Below are 21,134 nucleotides of genomic sequence, written 5' to 3'. Positions count from 1 at the left end.
CACACTCTTACGGGTTCCTGAAATTAAGCTGAATAACCCATCCATACATGCAAAAAAGTCATATGCATACTCTCAACTGAGCAAATCTTCAAATTTATTGATGTAAAGCAGACAAAATTCTAAATCACATTATATCAAAAGTACTACAAATGTCTGAAATTTGTCTAGCAATGGGCCACATAAGCTACGTAGCCATAAACAGCCAGCAGATTTCTCAGGCTTTTGTTCCCTCATAAGACTTGTTATATGGCTGGAGGAAAAAGGTATCTGTCCAGCCACTGCCTGAAATGCACTGATTAAGAACAACAGCAAATATCTGGTATAACTTTAGCACAGAGTAAGCCAATCACAGCCATGTGGCTGGACAGATGAAGCAGTGATGAAAGTGAAGAACAGGCAACTCCAGCTGTCTGCAGGATTCAAAAGGCACCAAGCAAGGACTGAAATAACCTTACCTGGTTTCACAAATTATCACTGATTCAAAAATGAACTATTTTTTCCTCAAGTGAGAGCTGGGGGAAGAAAAGTGTCAGACAGGAACCTCCACAGGAACTCCCAGGGCAGCATACAGCCAGCTATGAATGACTGAAGTCCAGGCACAGTTACTGTACTATAATCAGGCTCAGAGGGAACTTTCAGGAAAATACACCAGAAAAGGAGTCTCCCAGAATGCTTCATAAAGCTGTGCAGCATCAGCAGGTTATCTTCTTCTTTCCTTGTGGCATCATTTAAGATATACAGCTGCTGCATTTCAAGAGGTTGTATTTTTTTTAAGGAAATCATTGTCAGATCCCTGATTCATAGGGTACCCTTACCTACCATCAGTGGTGCCCAGCAACAGGATCAGAGGCAATGGGCACAGACTGAAGCACAGGAGGTTCCATCTGGATATGAGGAGAAACTTCTTTACTCTGAGGGTGCCAGAGCACTGGAACAGGCTGCCCAGGGAGGCTGTGGAGTCTCCTCCTCTGGAGACATTCAAAACCCACCTGGACACATTCCTGTGTGATCTGCTCTGGGTGAACCTGCTTTAGCAGGTGGGTTGGACTAGATGATCTCCAGAGGTTCCTTCCAAGCCAAATCAGTCTGCGATTCTGTGAATCTCTAGCATGGCTTACAGCACATGACCCTCCACTCCTCGCACACAGATTTTGATTGGTGAGCTTATTGCTATTTCAGGTGAAGCACCGAAGGAAGACTTATGCCACTGAATGGACAGTTGCTGCCTTCCTAATGAGCCGCTCCGTCATTGGTGAATTTGGTCTCATCTCATCACGTTCTCTTAGGAGGCACCTGAGAAAGGAGGAGAGGAAGGAGAGAACAGGAGGAAGGTCATGAGTACAACACCAGTTTTCCCATGAGATCACCAGTAGCATCCTTGTAAGAGGAGGAAAACCGTACCTAAAGACATGTTCATGTCTTCAGGCTTCCCTTATTTGGCCTTGGCAGTAAGTTTAGGCAGAACAGCATTCTTTTCAGAGACTGAAAATGAGCACCCAGAGTGCACAGAAGAGTAATTCTGGTACTTTATCTAATTTCTATATATTTCAAAGACACCTCAGGAAGGGAACAGGCAAGGCTTCATACTGCCCCGAGGTTCTGTTCTTTTAAGCACACAGGAAGACCCAGTCAATACATTTCAATGAAACTCGATATGAGTGAATAAGCAACAACTCTAATTTCTACCAGACAAGGCTCTTGTGATCTGTACTAAGGCAAGCTCACATATCGGGCTCTGTAAATCTTTTTTCCCCAATATAGCAGATGTCATCATTAGGAGAAATCTGATTTTCAGCAGTCCATTAAGTACACTAACCAACAGGCAGGGGGCCAAATTTTAGGACAGAACCATTTGCAAATCAACTGCCCTTGAATACAAATGCATAATTTTAGCCTTAATTTAGTGGACTGAGTATGTTTGCTACTTCTTTCTTTAGTAACAATACTACTACCACAAATACTTATCTGGAAAAATGCTCACCTCGCAAGGTTTTGTTTGGCTTGCGATTTAGAATTTAAAGCAGCATGAATCAACAGTTGGCTGAAAACATCTCTCTGGAAAAAGAAGTCAGCAAGAACAGAAAGTAATAAGTAACTTATAAAGTATTGCTGGTCACAATGTCTTGTTTAGCAAATTATTAAACCCACTGAGGAAGGAAACATCGCAACATGAAAAATTAAATAGCTAAGGCTGCTAATAAGTGTTTGCAAACAGGATTCAGTCACAAGCACAGTTTGGCTTTTCACTTTCTAAGAATGAAGTGTTGTTAATAATCGAAGTGCCTAATGGAGGCTGCTGAAAGAGGATTAAGTCCCACCAACAAGTCTTGTATTGATCTCCTTCACCTGAGCGTTACTGCCTCCTATTTGGATCAATTGATAACGGATTGGGTACAGCAGGTCCACAGCTTTATCACAGTTTCCATTTTCAAACTCCACGAGAGCTTGGCAGAGTGGTAACCCCAAACTAGGAGCCAGGGAAAGCTCATGGTCTTCACCAGGTTCTCTGTAGAACGAGAAAGTGGTAAACTCCCATAAGTGAAATTATAAACATGCATATTTCACTGCCTGCAGACAGGATTTTTTTTTTCTATAAGTAAGTCTGATGTTTCAGGTACTTTGAGATAGTATCTTTTTATGTGCTTACATTACTTTCACCTCTTTGTTACTCATCAGTCAGTTTTCATTCTGAATAGATGCACAAAAGGCACAAGCCCAACCCCTCCTGCCTTCGCAATAAACAGTTTTAGCTAGAAGTAGTGAGATAAACGTGGAAGATTCTCTTCTGATGATCTCACCACAACATCCTAATGCCAGTTCTTTAACTGTCCTCATCTCTGCCAAAACTAGGAATCAGTCCCTAGCAAACAGCTCCAAATAATCAGGCAAAATCTTGCAAAACAGCTCACCAGACAGCACAGCGCCTCACTCTCTTTGTAACATGAACTGTATTCCCAATGACAGCTCTCAAAGTCTGCTGTCTTATCTTAACTATCACAGACTGGTTTTAGGCCCACAAACAAGGGATTTTAGTTAGCTCTTCAGTTCCTTTTTTTTTTTTAATTCTTGCTTTTGCAGTACTTGTATCCTAACCCATCAAAGAGTGGAAGAGGAATACAGCATGCCAATATGCCTGCAGAAGAATACATTCTAGCAGACATCCTTGCCAATGTTAAAAAAGAATTAAAAACACAAGTAAATGCACCGTAGTTCTTTGGTCTGTAGGCAATACCTGCACGGGACAATGTGGAATTGTGTTTTCCCTCTGCTACAGAAGCAGCTCACAGCAATCAGGTCTTGGATGTAGTGCCACTTCCGTGCCAAAAAGTTGGCTGGCAATACCAGGGAGGAGGCCTTTCTAGTCCACGCAATATAAATTATTCCTGATCATATAGTGTGCAGTTCAATGCTATAAATTCCATCAGTTGTTTAAAATGCATTTTTCTGTAAATTTTCCAGTTAAATCTTTAATATTGAGGAACCTGAGGCACTGGCTTCTGTTTTGAATGCTTGCAACACAGTTTGAGTCACAGTCCCACACTAGTACCTTGAACGTACCAAACAAAGAGCACGCTCTGCACTCTCCTTCTTGAGTCAGTATTGCGAAATTCCCATTTCTTCCACTAGGCTAATGTTGATTTTTCAGTATGCAGCGGTGCCCTACACGTTTACCATTCCTTGAACAAAATACGGCATCCTTTAAAGTTAGCAGGGTACATCTGTTGTGCCCTTTGACTAAGTAGTTTGAGATAGTTAACGATGAAAATGATGAAACAATTCTTTATTTCAACATTTGTTCCAGCTCTCTGACAAAATGCACAGAGATGGAAGACTGATTTGAAGTATTTGCAACTGACCTGAAGTATTGCTTTGTAAAGAACAACACAACCCCTGCATTAACTAACATTTCCATCCAGGAAAATAAGCATGTGACAACCACCAGAGAGCGCCACGGAATACTTTTAAAAAAAAGTTCTTGTCAACTTTAAATCGCAAAGACTGAGGAAAAATATTAATGAAAAGCCAAGAACGACTGTTGTTTGTGCCAGAGTTTTACGACTGCTTTTTTAACACGTGCAAAAGGCATCTTAGGTATCATTTAGCTATTACATACTTGTGATACGCACACAAATGAATCCATTAATCCAATCATTAATATAATCCCTTGATCTCACTGTTTTTTCAAATAAGAAAATTAAGCTTTATAATACTTCAAACTACAGCTAGAAAAGTACAGCTGTATTACTACAAAAGGAAGCACTGGGTGAAAGGATAAGTAACGTATGTCCATTAAAGCTTCCCTGAAGTGGTGTGCATGTGCAGTTTTCTATACTTCATATGTACTTACATACATTTATATACAAGATACTCAGCATTTCCTACGTCGGTCAAATCAGACTTGATTTAGGTTTGACGTGACAGTTATTTGTTTTTGTAAGTATTCTTAAAAATGACATTTATTTTTTATTATCTTTGATTGATGGGTATTTATTGTCAGGAACAAATAGTGACAGCTTCAGGTTTTCCTTTTTTAAGGCAAGGGAAGCAATCAATGCCGAAACAGAGGAAAAACTCGGGGGGGGGGGGGGGGGGGGTGAGGGGGGGCAGAAATTGCATTTAAAGCATCTATATATCAATTCCACCAAAAAATAAAGGCAATTTACAGTTATTTAATACATAAGGGAACATGAAAAAATATTTAGATTAAATATTTAAACATTCAAGTTTTTCAAATAATTTAATTTGAAGGCAAAATGTTGCCTATTATTACTTTAGTGGCACTTGAAATCCAGTTTCCTATAGAACTGCTTCACAATACATCAAACAATATCTATTAGAATCTATCATAGAACTAATGCTTTGTTACTAAAGAACCTTTTAAACAAGAACAAAAAAGAACCACTACAGATAGCTGACAGATATTGTAGAATGCCCTTACTAATATACAGGTAAAATACTTGATTCATTGTATGTAGTAACATCAGTGTGAACCCATTGAAAGCAAATATACAGCAACTGTTCAGTTGGTGTCCATGACCTCAAACATAAGAGATTTCTGCTTAGCAAGATGAGAAACTCCTCTAGACATTAAGTCAATGAATAAATAATTACAGGGATCTCCTATCTGGAGATTGGCCTACTTAAACCAGACACATCCCAGAGCAGAGTACATTGTAGTACTTGAGCAAGTCAGAGAAATTATCACCCTGAAGTTCAGAGGACAAAATATTTATTGAATCCAAGACTTTAATTCACTTGCTTACTTGGCAAGTTCCTGAAGAGTTGTCAAAAGCTCATCAGTAGTTTTGTGGTCTTTGGCTCCAAGTGAGGACATCAAGACGTGTACATCATTGAACAGAAGAATGTGATCTTTGGTGTGCTGCTTTGTAAGCTTGAGAACATTGTTCCACCTGTCTCCAAGCTTTACACCTAAGAGTAAAAAATATTTTTTTCAATATACCTGGAGCACAAGTCTGATGAGGAGCGGCTGAGGGAATTGGGGCTGTTCAGCCTGGAGAAAAGGAGGCTGAGGGGAGACCTTACTGCTGTCTACAACTAATGAAAGGAAGTTGTAGCATGGAGGGTGTTGGTGTCTTCTCACAAGTAGCAAGTGATAGGACAAGAGGAAATGGCCACAAGTTGCACCAGGGGAGGTTTAGATTGGGTATTAGGAAAAAATTCTTCCCGGAAAGGGTTGTCAGGCATTGGAACAGGCTGCCCAGGGAAGTGGTGGAGTGTTTAAAAGATGTGTAGATGAGGTTCTTAGGAACATGGTTTAGTGCCAGAGTTAGGTTAATGGTTGGACTCGATGATCCTGAGGGTCTCTTCCAACTGAAATTATTCTATTCTATTCTATTCACTTTCAGCCACCCAGCATAAACAGCATTCCTACTGAACTCAAGAAAACTGTCCCTGAATTGGCAAACTTTACAGAGTGATGCTCAGCTGCAGCCTTCTGTATTTGGGCAAAGAGTTATTGACTGTCAGTAATTTATCATCAATATTCCAGATTGCATTATGTGAGGTTCTGGCCTTATTATGAGACTGCTCATGTCTTCTTGGAGATGATGTTCACAATGAACCGTCTCTAGCACTCAAATTATACAAAGTGATAACATGGATTTCATAAACAAACCCAATGCATCATTAGTGTTTTAGCAGAATACTGTGAAAATAATGTTCATCTGTTCGTGTGTCCCCCCCATGAACTCCAATGTACAAGCACTAGCTTAAAGTTAAGGAGAAATGCCACTGAGTTAGGAGAGTACAGAAAAGCCAGAGGCTAATATACATATAGTAGCTACTTCCATCAGTAGCAAAATAGAAAGTTAACTAACTTGTAATTTACTTCAAGGAAGCTCTACAGCTTTTTAGAGGCTCATGTACTTGATTGTTCAGCCTCAAATCTCCAGGGACAAAAGAAGTTGGTTTGACAAAAAATAAATACATGACCCACGATAACCTGAGCTGAATGAAATACCACACCAGCATGGAAAAAACAAAAGCTCTTGGGAAGAATAAAGGGTATGAACATTATGATGAATTTCCCATTGAGGCTTTTCTCAAGAGCAGAATTTTCTTCTGTAACAGAAGAGACTTCTTCTGTAACACTGACCAAGCTTGCTCTGTAAGTATATTTAAATATTTCTCCAACAGGTAATGCAGGGGAAGTGGGGAGGGCCAAAGAAAACTGCTCCCCTTATTTTTAAAAAAGAATGGCAGGCGTATATCCTACCTTCCAGATGAAGCCTGTAGAGCATCGAAGAGTTATCTACTATATCCAGCATGCTTCCACTTGACAGACACCGGGGAGCAATCTACAATCACAGGTATTCAGAAGCTGCCCAACTGATCTGCTAGTGGGAACTTAATCAAACTCATTTTCACATAAATTAATTTTATCTTTTTATTCATTAAAAAATAACTCATTTGCAATAGCCCTTATTGCATCGTTCCCGAATACAGAAACTTGCAATGACAAACACTTGTACTGCTTAATTTGTGTTGGTTTTCATCTTATGAAGTTAAACTCATTAAGCATGGAGTCACCAAGGTATTTTACTTTTTCCAAAATAGTGCCATAAATAATACTTCACTTTGCCAAAGTTAGTAGGTAGAAGTCTGCCCAGCAGCTTTCTTAATGCTTACATTATTTTTATAAGCCTTACAAATACATGTTCTTCTATCTGATTTGATATTGCTTATTTACAAAGATTGTTTTAAAATCCAAACAGTAAAGAACTGCATTGAATTAACTAGGAATGACAAGACATGTTTCTGTTGACTTAGCACCTAACACGATAAGTCAGTTCTTTGTAAAGGTAACTTGACATTATAGGAAAATTACTTTACATCCTTTTAAAAAGCATGAATAAGAAACATGGACTTGAACCACGTAACACGTGAAACTTCTGGGCATTTTAGCCCAAACTGTTGAGAAACAGTTTCCCTAAAAAACTGTAACAACAGCCATAAATAAAATACACACATTTATGGCACACTGTGATAGGTTTCAATCTCATACAAAAAGAAGAAAACATATCTCATGGTCTTAAGAACGTTCTTGGTAAAGAAAAAAGGCCTCTACTCACATGATTGTCATAAATTGTCAAAGCGGCCTCATAGTCACCCTGTAAAAGCAAACAAGGACTGCATGATTAACACTCATTTACAGTAACCAAAAGTCACTGGTAGTAACCAAAGACATACATAAAATTTATAGATGTCATGATATTATTACTTCACAACTGCCTCATGACTTGATCGAAACAAACCAAATCAAAGAAACCTTGGGGTATCAAAAGAAAGAATGGAGTTAAGATAAACCAGGATTTACTAGGTAAAATAATCAGCATGTTTAGATTTCATTTAATAACAGGTACCAATACCGGTATAAGTTACACATGAAGGAGAAAGACAAGGTATTACCTCTCATTCTAATGTTCCTTTCAGGGATTTTTGCAAAAATTAGTGCATCCCATGATGTATGCAAAAGGGTAGGAAGAAAAATAATTTTAAGCAGGCTACAAAGAAGTTCAATAGCTGGAAGGTGGCACAATAAATAAGTTATCAAGAATTACACTACTATGTTAACAATACTGAACACAAGCAAGTTACCCTGTTTCCTGACCAAAGTACACTGCCTTCTCAAGGATATCACATTTGTCTCCCTGTTGAACTGAACCCCACGAGTGCTAAACATTATTAAAGCCAAGGAAATGCCACATGGCAATCTGACAGGTTGGGTAAAATTGCAACCATTTTTAAAGGGTTTCAATAATAACAATTAATAATGAATTTAATGAAGTTAATAATGAATAACATTGGCAACAAAAGTTAGCAGTTACTGCCCTTTTCTTATAGCCAGCAAATTTTCAGGCCATCAAATTAGTATTGAATTCAAAGAGAGTTTTGTCTATTTTTTGTCTGAAAAGTAGAGATCCAAGTTCATCTTCCTATCAAATAACTGTGCCACGTTTAATTAGTGAGACTATTCAACCTTCAAACTTTCAATAAGCTCCCAGCAATTTTTCAACATTCTAACAAAGATCCTGGAACTTTGACCAATGTAATTAAAACTTCTCAAAAGAACTGTAATAAAGGGCTAGCTCGTAAAAATGGCATTGTGCTATTTTATAAAAACATCCCTTTCAATAGCTGAAAAAAACCCCTACAAATGCTAGGTCTGCTTTTTAAATAGAATTAGATGAATGACCTATCTGGACCATAAAACACCTATATGAAAGCATCCCATACCTTTTCAATGAAGTATAAAGCCCAGTGCCAGTAATTGTGGCAAGCAAGCATATCACTGTTCTGGAAAAAAAGAGAGAAAATGTTATTTACAAAATAACTTCCCATTTAAATGTATCTACTCAGATTTCTGTTTCATTCTTCCGCAAAACTGAGTATTTCATGAAACAGAAGAGACAAGAAATTTAGATCAGCTGGCCAGGATAACTTGGATACATTTGTCCTTGCAGCTATTCAGAGAGAACCTCAAAAACAGGGTTTCCCCCACGTCATTTTCCAGAGAAGAATTTCACTTGGATGCCTCAGAATTCATTCCTTTGCAGCATTTTGTTTTTCTTAGGAAAAAACTCCACATCCATAACAAGAATAAGATTTGTCTCATCTAAAATGTAGGTGTCTTGTCCAAAGTAACTTGGATAGGTGGTAGAGAGAGATGCCCACCTTGTGAGCACCAGTCATCCCACCCATCTAGATGCCCATCTCGGTCTTAAACATCTGTTTTACTACAGACTACAGAAGCTGCACCAGATACCAAACACATTGCAAGTTCACCATATGACATGAATATTGGCTGGACTGTGCCAGCTTTGCACTGTCCTTTTCAGCTGCCAGCAGAACTTCAAATACCGTTCCCTAGCCTGCTCTTCAAGACAATGTCATTGCAGTTCATTTTTGTGAGTGCACTGTGAATAGACAAGCAGGAATATAATTCCACAATTCTGTGGTGGAAATTATAATAGCAGAAAGGTTCGTCTCTTTCCTCCCCTTCTCTCTGAGTGCTGTAGTTAAACTTAATGTTCTCAAAAGTGGAAAGAGCATCATTTTCATGATAGCAACTGTAACACCCACTTTCAGGAAGCACAAAGGTTCCCAGTGAATGACAGAGCTTTACGGTGTTAAGGTAAACATTCCAGTAATCTTTCCTTCTTTAGTATTAAACCACAAACCAAACCTGAGCACAAATCTGATAATATCGAGTTCCATATCATACTACCATTCCAAAAGTCATCCAAACAAGAACATGGGATTCAATGAGATTAAATTGTAGGTACCTAAGAAATAAGTAAGTGGGCCATGGGATCTCACCACATCTCAAGAGGAAAACAATTGCCATTTAGTAATAAATGGCACTGCAGAGGGGTTCCCCCGGTAAGAAAATTTGCTCCTTTTGATTTTATGCTGGGTGTATAATATTTTATTTTATACATAAAAACAAATGGCATCTGGGTTTTTTTGGAGTACAGAGCAAACAAAGAACTCTAAAGAAAACCTGTAGAAAACCTTTGCCTCTTTCATTGGGAAGGAAGAAGATGAATTAAAGGCAACAGAAGGAGCCTGAATACTGTGGCAGTACTGATAGATGATCCTTGTCATTAAAGGAAAATAAATAAAAATTTCAAATCACCAAACAAAATGCAAGCAACTTTGTTAAAGCCCATAGAAAGACTTGCTTTTTTCATGTGCTTGCAGTTTAATGCTCTGTATTCATGATGTTTAAGATGAAAAATATTGCACAAAAGAAGTGATTATACACATTATCATTACGACAATGCCAGCTGTTACAATCTTAACTAGACTGGGTCAGACATGAAGGTACATTAGACAATTCTGCTTACTGATCATGAACTTTTTTTTTGTTGTTTTTGATAAAGAGTATAAATGACAGAGACATGCAGTATTTTAAGAAACTGTGTTCAAAATCAAACTAGAAGTCACTGATTAGGGTTTTTTAAGGTGTCACTCAAACGGTCAGTCCCCTACATCACTGTTTCACTAGAACTAATATATTAAAGGACAAAATGCTTTCAGAATGTCGAGCAAGGGTTTTCTGCCTGCACTTCTAAGCTCAGTATCTGAATGCTTAACTTTAAAAATAAAAAACAAAACAAGTGCAAAATAAATGATCCTTCTAGTCTCATTATTCCACCCTGCTCCTTGGGTGAGCCGGAATGGTCAGCTCAGATGACTCTAAAACAGACTCTTGCTGGCTCAACAAATTCAAACCTCAGAGCCTTATGGTCTGAATATAACATACTTAATCATTGGGAAAACACATGCTGTCCAACACAAATAAAAATTAAGCTTCACTTACAGCAAAGGACCACATGACAAATTAACCTGTTCAATACTCTGAGAGATACTCAAATATGTTGGATATATAAAGTAACTTCAGTATATTACAAAAGAGACAAAAGCAGCATTTCTTTTCACAGCTGACTTTTAAAAATCCTTCCCCATCCAGAAGCAAACAAATATTTTATGATTTAATTTGACTGTGTCATTTCACACCTCATCTTAGACCCTTGTGAAGAGATTCAGCCAGGTTCCTCAGCTGACTCTCAGGGCTCAGCTCAGTTTAAGCAAAAAGCTTGTGAAAACATCAACAGTCACTTTACTTTTATAAACACACAATAAATCACAATTTTCACATCTGATGTTTCACTTGTCCACAGTGGCCATGTCTTCAAGAGATGTGAAATATCTAGTCAGGTCCACCAGGAAAAAGAAACTACATGTGCATGTACAAACCACACACTTGCTGAAAAGCAGTATTTATTACAGCATTCCTAGCTAAAGTTAGGCAGTGTGAGAGGACAGACTGTGTGAACCCTGGCCTACTGACATGTTTGCTATTTTTGTAATCTCAGCAGTCATAGTAATGACGACTTAAAGTGGTCCACAGTACATGTCCCTAATAATATGCCATTTTTTCCTGCCACTTGCTTCAAAAGTAGCATGGATAGTGACAGAACATGTTTTTTTTTTTCTAATACGTAAACTTTGCATTGCTTGTAACATATCTGCAGATAGGAACGAATTGCATGCATAGGAATCAAGAACTTGACTGAAATAGATAAAGATGACCTAGAAGGAGCTTTTTCAGAGATGCTACAAGAATGTTTACCTTCCAGTTGTTTTCCGTTTCCTTCATAAAATCTAACCCTTTCTTCACCTCTGCTTTCATTTCATTTATGTGAGCTATGGTGTGAACAGACCACGCATCTGTCCGATTTATAGCCAAAGCCTGGGAGTGAAAAAAAGGGAAAACATGATGAAGCTTACAAACTTGCAAATAACAACAGAATCAGAATCATTTCAGTTGGAAGAGACCCTCATGATCACTAAGTCCAACCATATCCTAACCTAACTCTAGCACTAAACCACATCCCTAAGAACCTCGTCTAAACGCCTATTAAACACCTCCAGGGATGGTGACTCCACCACTTCCCTGGGCAGCCTGTTCCAGTGCCTGACAGCCCTTTCCAGGAAGAATTTTTTCCAATTTAAACCTCCCCTGGAGCAACTTGAGGCCACCTCCTATTGTCCTGTCACTTGCTACTTGGGAAAAGAGACCAACCCCCTCCATGCTACAACCTCCTTTCAGGGAGTTGTAGACAGCGATAAGGTCTCCCCTCAGCCTCCTTTTCTCCAGACTAAATACTTAACACTGCTGATAAAGCAGCAAGAGACTTTCACTTGCTTCACATTAAGTACATCCCTGTACCATTCCAACTAACCAGAGTCAGGAAGTTTGATTTGGACAGAAAAGAAATAAAATGTTCATTGGTTGACTTCACTTTCCAGCTTCTACTGCATAGAGATGAACACCTGCAAAGCACTTTAGAATGCGGGTTTTGGTGAAGATTATCAAATGACATTTTATTTCAGACACACATCAACATCAGCCATAAAAGAATTGCATCCACAGGCACAATATTCCGTGACGTGGTGCCTTGCAGGTAATAATTTCTCCTTCAAGGACATGGCCAGCTCTGAGTATTCAACAAATTCCTCTTTCTTGCTCCGACAAGTCCCACTAGGTTTTAGGCATTTTGCAAGGTTAGTCATTAACCTAGTAAATATTAAATGTTGCCATTTAGTCTTTATTGTCACTTTCAGCAACTTGATGTAACAGAAGTTGGGGAAAAACACCTATGAGAGATTAAATGTATCTGAGACTCCTGGAGGACAGGGATAACCTTAAGGACTGGAGAAAATCAGGTGTAATTACTATCTTCATCAAAAGGAAACAGGTCAGGTAATATTGATCCCCAGGAACATTGTCTGGCTAATTGTTCAATAATCCAGGAACAAGCGTTTGGGAAAAAAGGGAGGAGGAACCCAAACAGGATGGATTGTCAAGAGTAGATTACATCAAACCAATCCAACATTCTTTAAAAGGAGTAAACAGCCAATTATACATAGGGGAAACAGCAGATGAGATAATATATGGATTTTATAGGGGTGTTCTGACACCATCTGTCAAGGCATGCCCATAAGCCAGTGAAGGGAATACAATCTAGATGAAACTGCCATGGTATGGCATAGATGTGGGAATCTTTCTAAGGAATACTTAGCAATACTCTGTTATGAAACTCTGTGAGCGTTTTCATGCCGAACTTCATCTCTTTGCTACTTCTACCAACAATCGGGATGACGGAGAGAGTCAGTTCATTGCATTCGCACAAACTACCACCCAGAGATGGTGACCATGTTTAAGAATTCTAAAACCTTTTAGCACCTATAGCAGGCAGTTTACCTCATGGGCAAGCTTCTCAGCACGATCAAAAAAGTTTGTTTCCATGAGTCCAAACGAGTAGATGCCCTTCACATAGCTAAGCAAAAGGGGAAAAAACAGCACATCATCCATTTAAAACTAGATTTAATCTAGGACTGAAAAACATAAAAGAAAGAGCATTTAATTAAAATCAGTCCTTACAGTGCAAGTTACAAAGAAGGTTCAAGCTTGCAGAATACAGAACAACTAGCTAGTTCTCAGAGAAAATGAGAGGCCCAGAGACACCAGCATGGGAAACAGAAAAAAGGTGCATATCACCAGGGTTTTGAGAACTGATATTTACATCTTTGGATAAGCTGGAATTAAGAGTTGCACAGAACAATTTGCTGATCTGCATAACAGCTGCAAGATGCAGAAATAGAAGGCTGGAAGCAAGACAGTGCTGTCACCAAATATACCTGAGTGTCTCAAAGGCAATACACGAGTGCAGCCCTCTGCACTTTATCCAGTGCCCACAAAACTACAGGAGAGTACTTTCATGTGAAGTGCCCCTTTAAAACTGGCTGTAAAGCACCCTCATTACACCATAAAGGCCCAATGTAAAGGAAAATTAGGTATGTTATATGTTCTTACACACTACTTGATGCAGTAGTTTTAAGAAATATTTAACATCTATTGTATTTGCATATGTGTAGATTGCAAAATACCAGAGAACACATTTCTGCTTTTCAAAATATCTGTTGGGGTTTGGTCTTAAATTCCTAAGGCAAATGAGCTACTAAAATGTGTGGGGTATGTTCCAACTGATGTATTTCATACATCAAGATTAATACAAGTTGATTTGTTTTTTTGCCAGGATACCAATTCACACGTAACTCTACCTGCTGATAAGTCTGAGGACAAGGGGTACTTGTGACGTTTTTATACTTCAATAAATACTTGGCGTATGGGTGTTTCCTGTGGCTTTACAATTAAGTGGACAACAAACTGCACTTTTGTAGCATTGTGGCTAGAAAAGTTTATAAGAAAGCAATCAGAACTGCTAAGTTGTCCTACTTCCCCAACAAAGGAAACCAGCATATAGTAGTTAAAAAGAACTAAGGGGGTTAGATTTTTCTGAGTTGAGGTAACACAGCTGGAAAAATGAGACTCCTGACACTGCCCTCTGTGCCACAAGATTGTGGGGTCGCTCAGTTAGCGTCACTATTATGTTGACATTCAGTCTGTGTTTCCCACACTGATTGTGAAAGAAAAAAAGGAGACAAGATTGTGCTGAATGTGGAGGTACAGTGTATTGGTGTACAGCGGCATGCACAGAATGTTCAGAAAGTTATGGTTGCCTGCGGATCGTCTACTCATCTATCTCTAAATGTTAAATGTATGTCTTGACTTATAATTTAATGTTAATTTTTACATAAAGTTAAAAGCTTTCAAATAATTTAACAGGTCTTAAAAAGAATTTTTAAAAATTTCCCAAGTTATTTTTTATTAACTATTAACTTGTCAATAGACACTTTGCGAATCCAAAACTTTCAAGACTGAACTAAAAAAAAATTTAAAATTCTACCTTTCTGTCAGTCTTTGCTGCACCAGCTGTTATATCCCAAAGTTTTATTTCAGAACGACACTTTGGTATTCCAAGTTACAACTCCTTCCTTCCTTCCACTGATGTGCTCTATCATCCACAACGTGAGCTTCAAGTTAAAAACTGGACCCATAAAAGCCCAAAGGAGTTTTGCCACTGTCCTCAGTGAGGACATGATTTTATCCTGTCTGTTACATGCCATATGCTACAATTGACAGCAAATTTACTAACTGAGCACCAGCTCACTTAAGAAAAAAAAAAAAACCTCAACAACAGTGTCAACTGGGATATGAGAGAGATGTTCTAGCTGTGGTCAAGTTTGATTCACTTCTAAGCCCTTGATTTTGTCCACGTCTTGTTTCCAACAGATCCTGTTATAATTCACATGTGTCTGAACTTAAAAAACCGCAAAGTACGTGCACACCATATAAAGAGTGATTTTCAAACTGAAGCATGACCCACCTGCTTAGAGGAATATCAGGCGTCCAGAAAGGATAAACCCGGGCAACAGAATCTCGCATCTGTGTCTGATATCCCAGGTAGAAGAAAGTGTCATGGGAAAACTTGAGGGCTAGCAGGTCAGTTGGGTGGCTCTGCAGAATCTGTTCCCATAGATCACAAGCTTTTGGAAGTTGTCTAGAAAGAAAAAATTACTTTGATTGCTGAGAGAAGGCACACACACCTGCTTCTGCTGTTAGTTCTAAACATGCTATTTTGAAAAGAGAAAATTCAACATCAAATTACTTTTTTTTTCTTTGAAGGAATTTCTTAGTCTTTTTAAAAGTAATAATGGCATTATCTTCACTGAGCACCTCCTGGGAAATCTTTTGAAAAAAATGTCCTTGGGTTACGAGTCACTGTAACACACAAGGAAAATCAAACAAGCTTAAACCAGAAAGATTTTCCTACAGGGTTGAAGAGTTTTTACAGAGACCTACCATAATTAATCTAACTTCACATGCACCAGGTCACCTTCTCTCTCCTCTAGTGGGAATTAAACACATAGTAAGGAGGCATCAGCAGCTTCCTCTTCACCTTTGCTAAGAATTACCTGAGGTAAATCCATGCTTACCTGTTCATTTGACAAACGAATAATGAAAGTGAAGCATTAGCCCATACTTCCTGCAGTGCACATAAATTGATCATATGAATGGAACAGCAAGCCTCCAATAGCACTTCCAACATCCTGCTATCTCCTTGTTTTACAGGGGAAATAGTTTTTGACACAGGGAGACAACAGAGAGAAGAAAAGTCTGTTTGTAGCTTTGCTTCTGTGGATCCAAGTCTGTGTTATATTGGACGTTACTGTAGTTATATATTCAATTTCCTAGTTCTAAACCATATATTCCATATATTCCATCGATGGATCTATGACAGGTCTAAAACACAGAGTGCTTAATGATTTGAAGCGGTGGCAAGAAAGCATTTCCTCTCCTACGTTGCTGCTCACTAACTAGTCATGGTGCTTACAGTTTCGAGAGATAAATTCAAGAAAAAACACTGACATCTCACCCCGATCCTTTGCTACATGTCACCTCCTGTCAGGCAACACTAATATTGTCTATTCCACTTGTGGTGGCTAAAATTCTCCACAGTCCTGTAAATGGGATGACAGTGGACTTACCCACTGGCAAACATGTCCAACGCTGATACATGAAGCTTCTCCCGCTCAGTCAGTGGCTGTGATTTTGAAAGCGTCATCATTGTTCTCATCGCGCTGTCCAGCTCTTTGTTGAGCCGCACTGAACTTCCAGTGCCAATCAGCTCCAAACCATTAGCAATGACATGTCCCATTGCTACAAAAAATAGCACATTACAACTTGAGCTGTACAGGTAATTCATCTCTACATAAACAAGAGGGGAAGCTGTTTGTTTGTTTTAAACCAGACTGACTCGTACTCACAGGGGTCTGGGAAGTCTTGTAAGCCTAAAGTTTTTGTAGGCTTTTCATTATAGACATTTACAAAGACTTGCAAAACAAAACAAAACAAAAAACAACAACAAAATAAACAAAACACACAAAACCATCCCAGCCTGCTCTAGACTCTGAAGAACTGTTAGAGAATTCTATAATCCACCACTTCCCACTTGCCTAAACAACCTAACACCAAGACACCATGTATCATCCAGCACTTCCCATGCTAATTAAAGGTTACACTTACTAAAATTTGGATCTGCAGCTTTTAACTTTGAGAGACATCCTTCAATACCTCCAAGGCTCTCATTATTGGTCCAGGTTGCATACTGTAAGAGACAGAGAGAGTCAAGGAAACTCTGATAATACTGGGCTTCTTTTCATTCTCCTAGGCTTTACAGTCCAAAAGGAAGCAAGGCAAATGACTAAAAGATAAACTTTGCATTCAGATAGGGTTAGAGCAGTAGGAAAACAGAAAAACTGTTTTCTTTAAGGTAGCTTGGCCACCAGCAGAACTAATAACTGTGGTTTTCAATGTGGTGTTTGGCCATTGGCTGATTCTTCGGTGTCAATTAGGATGAGCACGCTGGCTGAGGTTTTCCCCACAGCTGCAGCATCTGGCATAGCCCTCTGCTTCAAGAGCTTTCAGCTGCCTGCTCATGGCTGAACTCCTGACTGTGAGGCTGTCCCAGCTGATAAGAAATTTAAATATCAACCCCAGCAAAGATTGCTTCGTGCATGAGTCCCTTCAAATCACATTTTCTTACACTCTATGGACATACCTGGGTCAGCACAGCATCAAATAGTTTACAGGCTTCATTGCTAGTTGTGGACAGGACAAGTCCAGCATCCTGCCAGGCCTGCACAAAAAAATACAAACCCACTCATTTTACACACACATTTTCCAGACTATGCCAACAGATTTTCAAATTGACAGTGCTCTGATATTTTCATTAACTATGCTTTTCTTTTTAAAAAAAAAAACCAAAAAACTGGAAGGACAATGTGAGCAGACACACAAACTTTCTTTGGAGTTGTAGTTACATCTGAAGACTCAATTAGTTGTAGTTAGCAGTGGAAATAAAGAAACAAAAAATTATAAAGTGTAATAGAAGATCTTGATGGCTTATACATCTCGTAATGAGAGACCCATTTTTAATTCATTACAGCTCAACTTTTGCCGAGATTCTGCTGCGGACACACCTCATGTGAAGTAAAGACATATAAAAAAAAAAAAGAAAAAAAAAAAAGAAAAAAAAGCTTTATTTTACTAAGTGAAATCAACACCTCAAGTAACTTGCACGCCCAACAGCCTGGCAGAGCAAATCCACCAAGTTGCTGGAGTTAAGCCAACAAAGAATCTGGACTGCAGGCTTGTAGGCAAGCCTTAGAAAAAGGAAGAACAAGAGCATTTGATAAAGCTAAAATGCAAAACAGAATCAGGCTGCCATAGTTTCTTAACAAGCTATGTAATGCTGACTGATGTGCTACTGCCTAGCTGCTGGAGAATGAAAAAAAAAAATGTGCAGTTTACTCAGTAGTGGAATTAAACTCCAGCAGCTACAGCACCCTGGTTCGTGGTTGTCTCCATGACTGCTCTCTTAAGTAACTCAGGCAACAAAATGAAAAATCCAATGCCTGTTTCATAATGCTTAACTTACTCATGTGGGTGTCTATAGCAAACAGGCATGTAATCTCTAGTTGCTTGCAGGCCTTTTCCCCCAAACAGGATGGCCACAGAACTACAAAGCCTGTCATCTCACAAGCTGGGGACCTTCCCATGGCAACCTATTCAGATACCTTCGATAAAGTCTGGGTTTATTTCTACTAATCACTTTCCATTCAGCATTGTATACTGCACCCATCATTGCCTCTAAGACTGTAAGCTTCTCAAGCACAGACTTGCATTCAGCACATCATATACATTCCTGTTTAAGCTCACGCATATTTGAGGAGCTGCCCCACTCACTTCAGTATCACCTTATTCCAGTACACAGAACATACAGGATAGACATGAAAAAAAAAAAGACCTGGGGCAAACCATTTCAGACTCCTCCTAATGGGGGATTAATCCTTGCAGACGCTGCAAGAGTTCAGCTCATCTCATTTTACACTTTAATGTATAGCCTGGTTCTAATGACCCAACTGTCAAAAATTTTAAGTAACCTGGCAAAGACATCTTTTTTAATATATCCTAAATCTTTCCCACTGTGATTGGATTAAAAGCTTACATTCCAGCAGCTCAAGCACTTGAGTGTTCAAATTACAAGCCTGAAAGGCTAGACCTGAATATAAAACTACAAATTTTCTTTGCAATCTACACTATATCCAGAAACAGTGTAAAGAGAAAATTCAAGAGGGTAGCAAGGTTAGGCTTGCTACTTACAGGCTACCTTTCAAGGTGCCCTTCAAAATAGGCCAGGATCCACTTTTATCACCAGGCATCAAAACCAGGCTCCATTTGAAGCAGCAAGCTTTGCCACTGCCCTTTTTGCACAACAAACATAGAAAACATCAGCCCATTTTGAGAAGACTTGTTAATGCTAAGATTTATAGGAATGAAAACATCTGTGCGTAAGCATCAGAAAAAAACAGCAGAACTAGGATTAGTCAAAAAAGGCCTCCATCCATCACTAAGGACACTACTGATCTAGGTGAAGTACATGTTATTTCTATCCACTCTAAAAAGCCTCTACTCTGCTAAGGCTACAGCCCATGTAATTCACTCCTCATGGGAAGGCCCCTGGGCAACATCAGGATGATAGCAAGGCTGCAGCACATCACCCATGCCACTACTCTTCCTGTTAGTACACCAGGACAATGGGCTGCAGGGAAGAACCACTCCATAACAGCTGCTGACTCCTAAGGGACACAGCAGATCTTTATCTGCTCCAAACCAATTCTGTTGTTGTAAACCAAGAATCAAAGGGTCTCTGGGAACACAGAAGAGCCGGCACCCCTTGCCCTCTGGGTCATACACAACTGGTCCTGCCCAGACTGTTTGGGACACTCATGCCCTGGTGCTTGTCTGTGCTCAGGTATCAGACTATGACTGAAAAAACCCATGCAAGTAGGTAAAAATCACTCTGGAGAGCCTGCAAAAGAATTATCACCTACCCTTCCCATAGAGACTGCCTTTGAGTTCTGTTACAGTAATTTCACACAACCTTGCTCTCTAACTCTAGAAGAAGCTATTCTCTATGATGCTTCTTGGAGAACACCTTGGCCTTGGCTCTTCTAACTGCTTCTGGATGACACCAAAGCCTTGTCCCTTCTCCTGCTTTAAGATGAGAGTTTAGTCATGGAATCCGGTGACTTAACTATTTGTATTTTTGTTCTTCCTAGAATCCCAGATGGCTCTGAGGAATCTCTGCTCTTTGCTGTTAGCACATCCTCTATTACTCAAGAGGCAGCTCTCCAGAGCTCTGGCACTCATAAACCTATGACACACTCAGAAGATCTTTAAGATTTTGTTTTTTACTTCTCTCTGCTTAATAAAACAAAAAACAACAAGAAAATGAGTGACAGAGTTAACTTTATCAGGAAGAAAAAAGCACACAAATTACTTATCAGCAGCTAACTTCTGCAGACAGAATTTGAACCCTTGGACTTAAAGCTGGTTTAGAGTTCAGGCCTGGCCCACAGAAAGGGCAGGCGAGCACATGTGGGGCCAGCCTGTGCTGTAGGCAACACCCAGAGAAATACAGACATTAGTTTGCTTGGCAGGGAAGGGGGCAGCAACTCAACCCCGTTTTCAGACCCCAACAGCAGCCTCACCCCACCTGAAACCCACCCTCAGTGTAAGGTCACTGGGGGGGCTAAGGGAGACGAGCTCCCACACAGGCCTCACCATCCCAGGGCTGGCTCTCCACGACCAGCGGTCAGACTGTCCGACTCGGCCGGCTCAGCTCAGCTTCCCTCCCGCCACAGACCCACCACCCGCCAACAGCCCCGCTCCCAGCCCGGCTTTGGAGCAGGCCCGGGACCCCCGAGGGGAGGACACCGGCGCCCCCGCCGCCCGGCAGGAGCAGGGTCCGCGGGCAGAGCGGCCGCAGCCCCCGGTGGCTGCGGCGGGGCCAGGTTGGCAGGCGGGAGCGCCTCGCCGTCCCGCTCCGCCTCACACCTTCCCTCCCTCACCTTGCAGTCCCTCAGCGGCACCATAATGCCCTCGCACCGCGTCCGCTGCCACCAACCAACAGCCTCGCGCCTCCCGTCCCCTCAGGAGGAGGAGCCGGGGCGGGGCCAGCAGGGGGCGGGGCCAGCAGGGGGCGGGGCCAGCAGGGGGCGGGGCCAGCAGGGGGCGGGGCCAGCAGGGGGCGGGGCCAGCAGGGGGCGGGGCCAGCAGGGGGCGGGGCCAGCAG

The 21,134-nt window shown here is 40.3% G+C and overlaps 1 protein-coding gene across 1 annotated transcript; it reads right to left on the bottom strand.

Annotated features, from left to right (window-relative positions):
* Nucleotides 1-77: 77 nt before the first annotated feature.
* Nucleotides 78-21,022, bottom strand: TTC38 (tetratricopeptide repeat domain 38). The gene is made up of 14 exons (XM_065033660.1): nucleotides 20,911-21,022; nucleotides 17,556-17,633; nucleotides 17,021-17,102; nucleotides 16,483-16,654; nucleotides 15,321-15,494; nucleotides 13,295-13,370; nucleotides 11,660-11,779; nucleotides 8,758-8,817; nucleotides 7,593-7,631; nucleotides 6,737-6,818; nucleotides 5,265-5,430; nucleotides 2,347-2,506; nucleotides 1,982-2,055; nucleotides 78-1,293 (listed from the first exon to the last, which is right to left on the bottom strand). The coding sequence occupies exons 1-14, from the start codon at nucleotides 20,932-20,934 to the stop codon at nucleotides 1,200-1,202; spliced, it is 1,401 nt and encodes a 466-aa protein (XP_064889732.1). The 5' UTR covers nucleotides 20,935-21,022; the 3' UTR covers nucleotides 78-1,199.
* Between the last annotated feature and the right edge of the window lie 112 nt (nucleotides 21,023-21,134).

Source organism: Columba livia, chromosome 1, assembly GCF_036013475.1.
Source record: "Columba livia isolate bColLiv1 breed racing homer chromosome 1, bColLiv1.pat.W.v2, whole genome shotgun sequence".
Taxonomy (NCBI): domain Eukaryota; kingdom Metazoa; phylum Chordata; class Aves; order Columbiformes; family Columbidae; genus Columba; species Columba livia.
Note: the sequence above shows the minus strand (reverse complement) of the source record. Positions and strands in the feature narration are given on the sequence as shown.

What these genes read in the sequence shown, in the direction of transcription:
- TTC38 (XM_065033660.1), bottom strand. Translation starts at nt 20,934, where the DNA reads ATGGTGCCGCTGAGGGACTGCAAG. An exon ending in TTGGACATGTTTGCCAGTGG is followed by an intron (nt 15,495 to 16,482) that starts GTAAGTCCACTG and finishes TTTTCTTTCTAG; the next exon opens with ACAACTTCCAAAAGCTTGTG. An exon ending in ACTCTTCAGGAACTTGCCAA is followed by an intron (nt 2,507 to 5,264) that starts GTAAGCAAGTGA and finishes CTCGTTCTACAG; the next exon opens with AGAACCTGGTGAAGACCATG.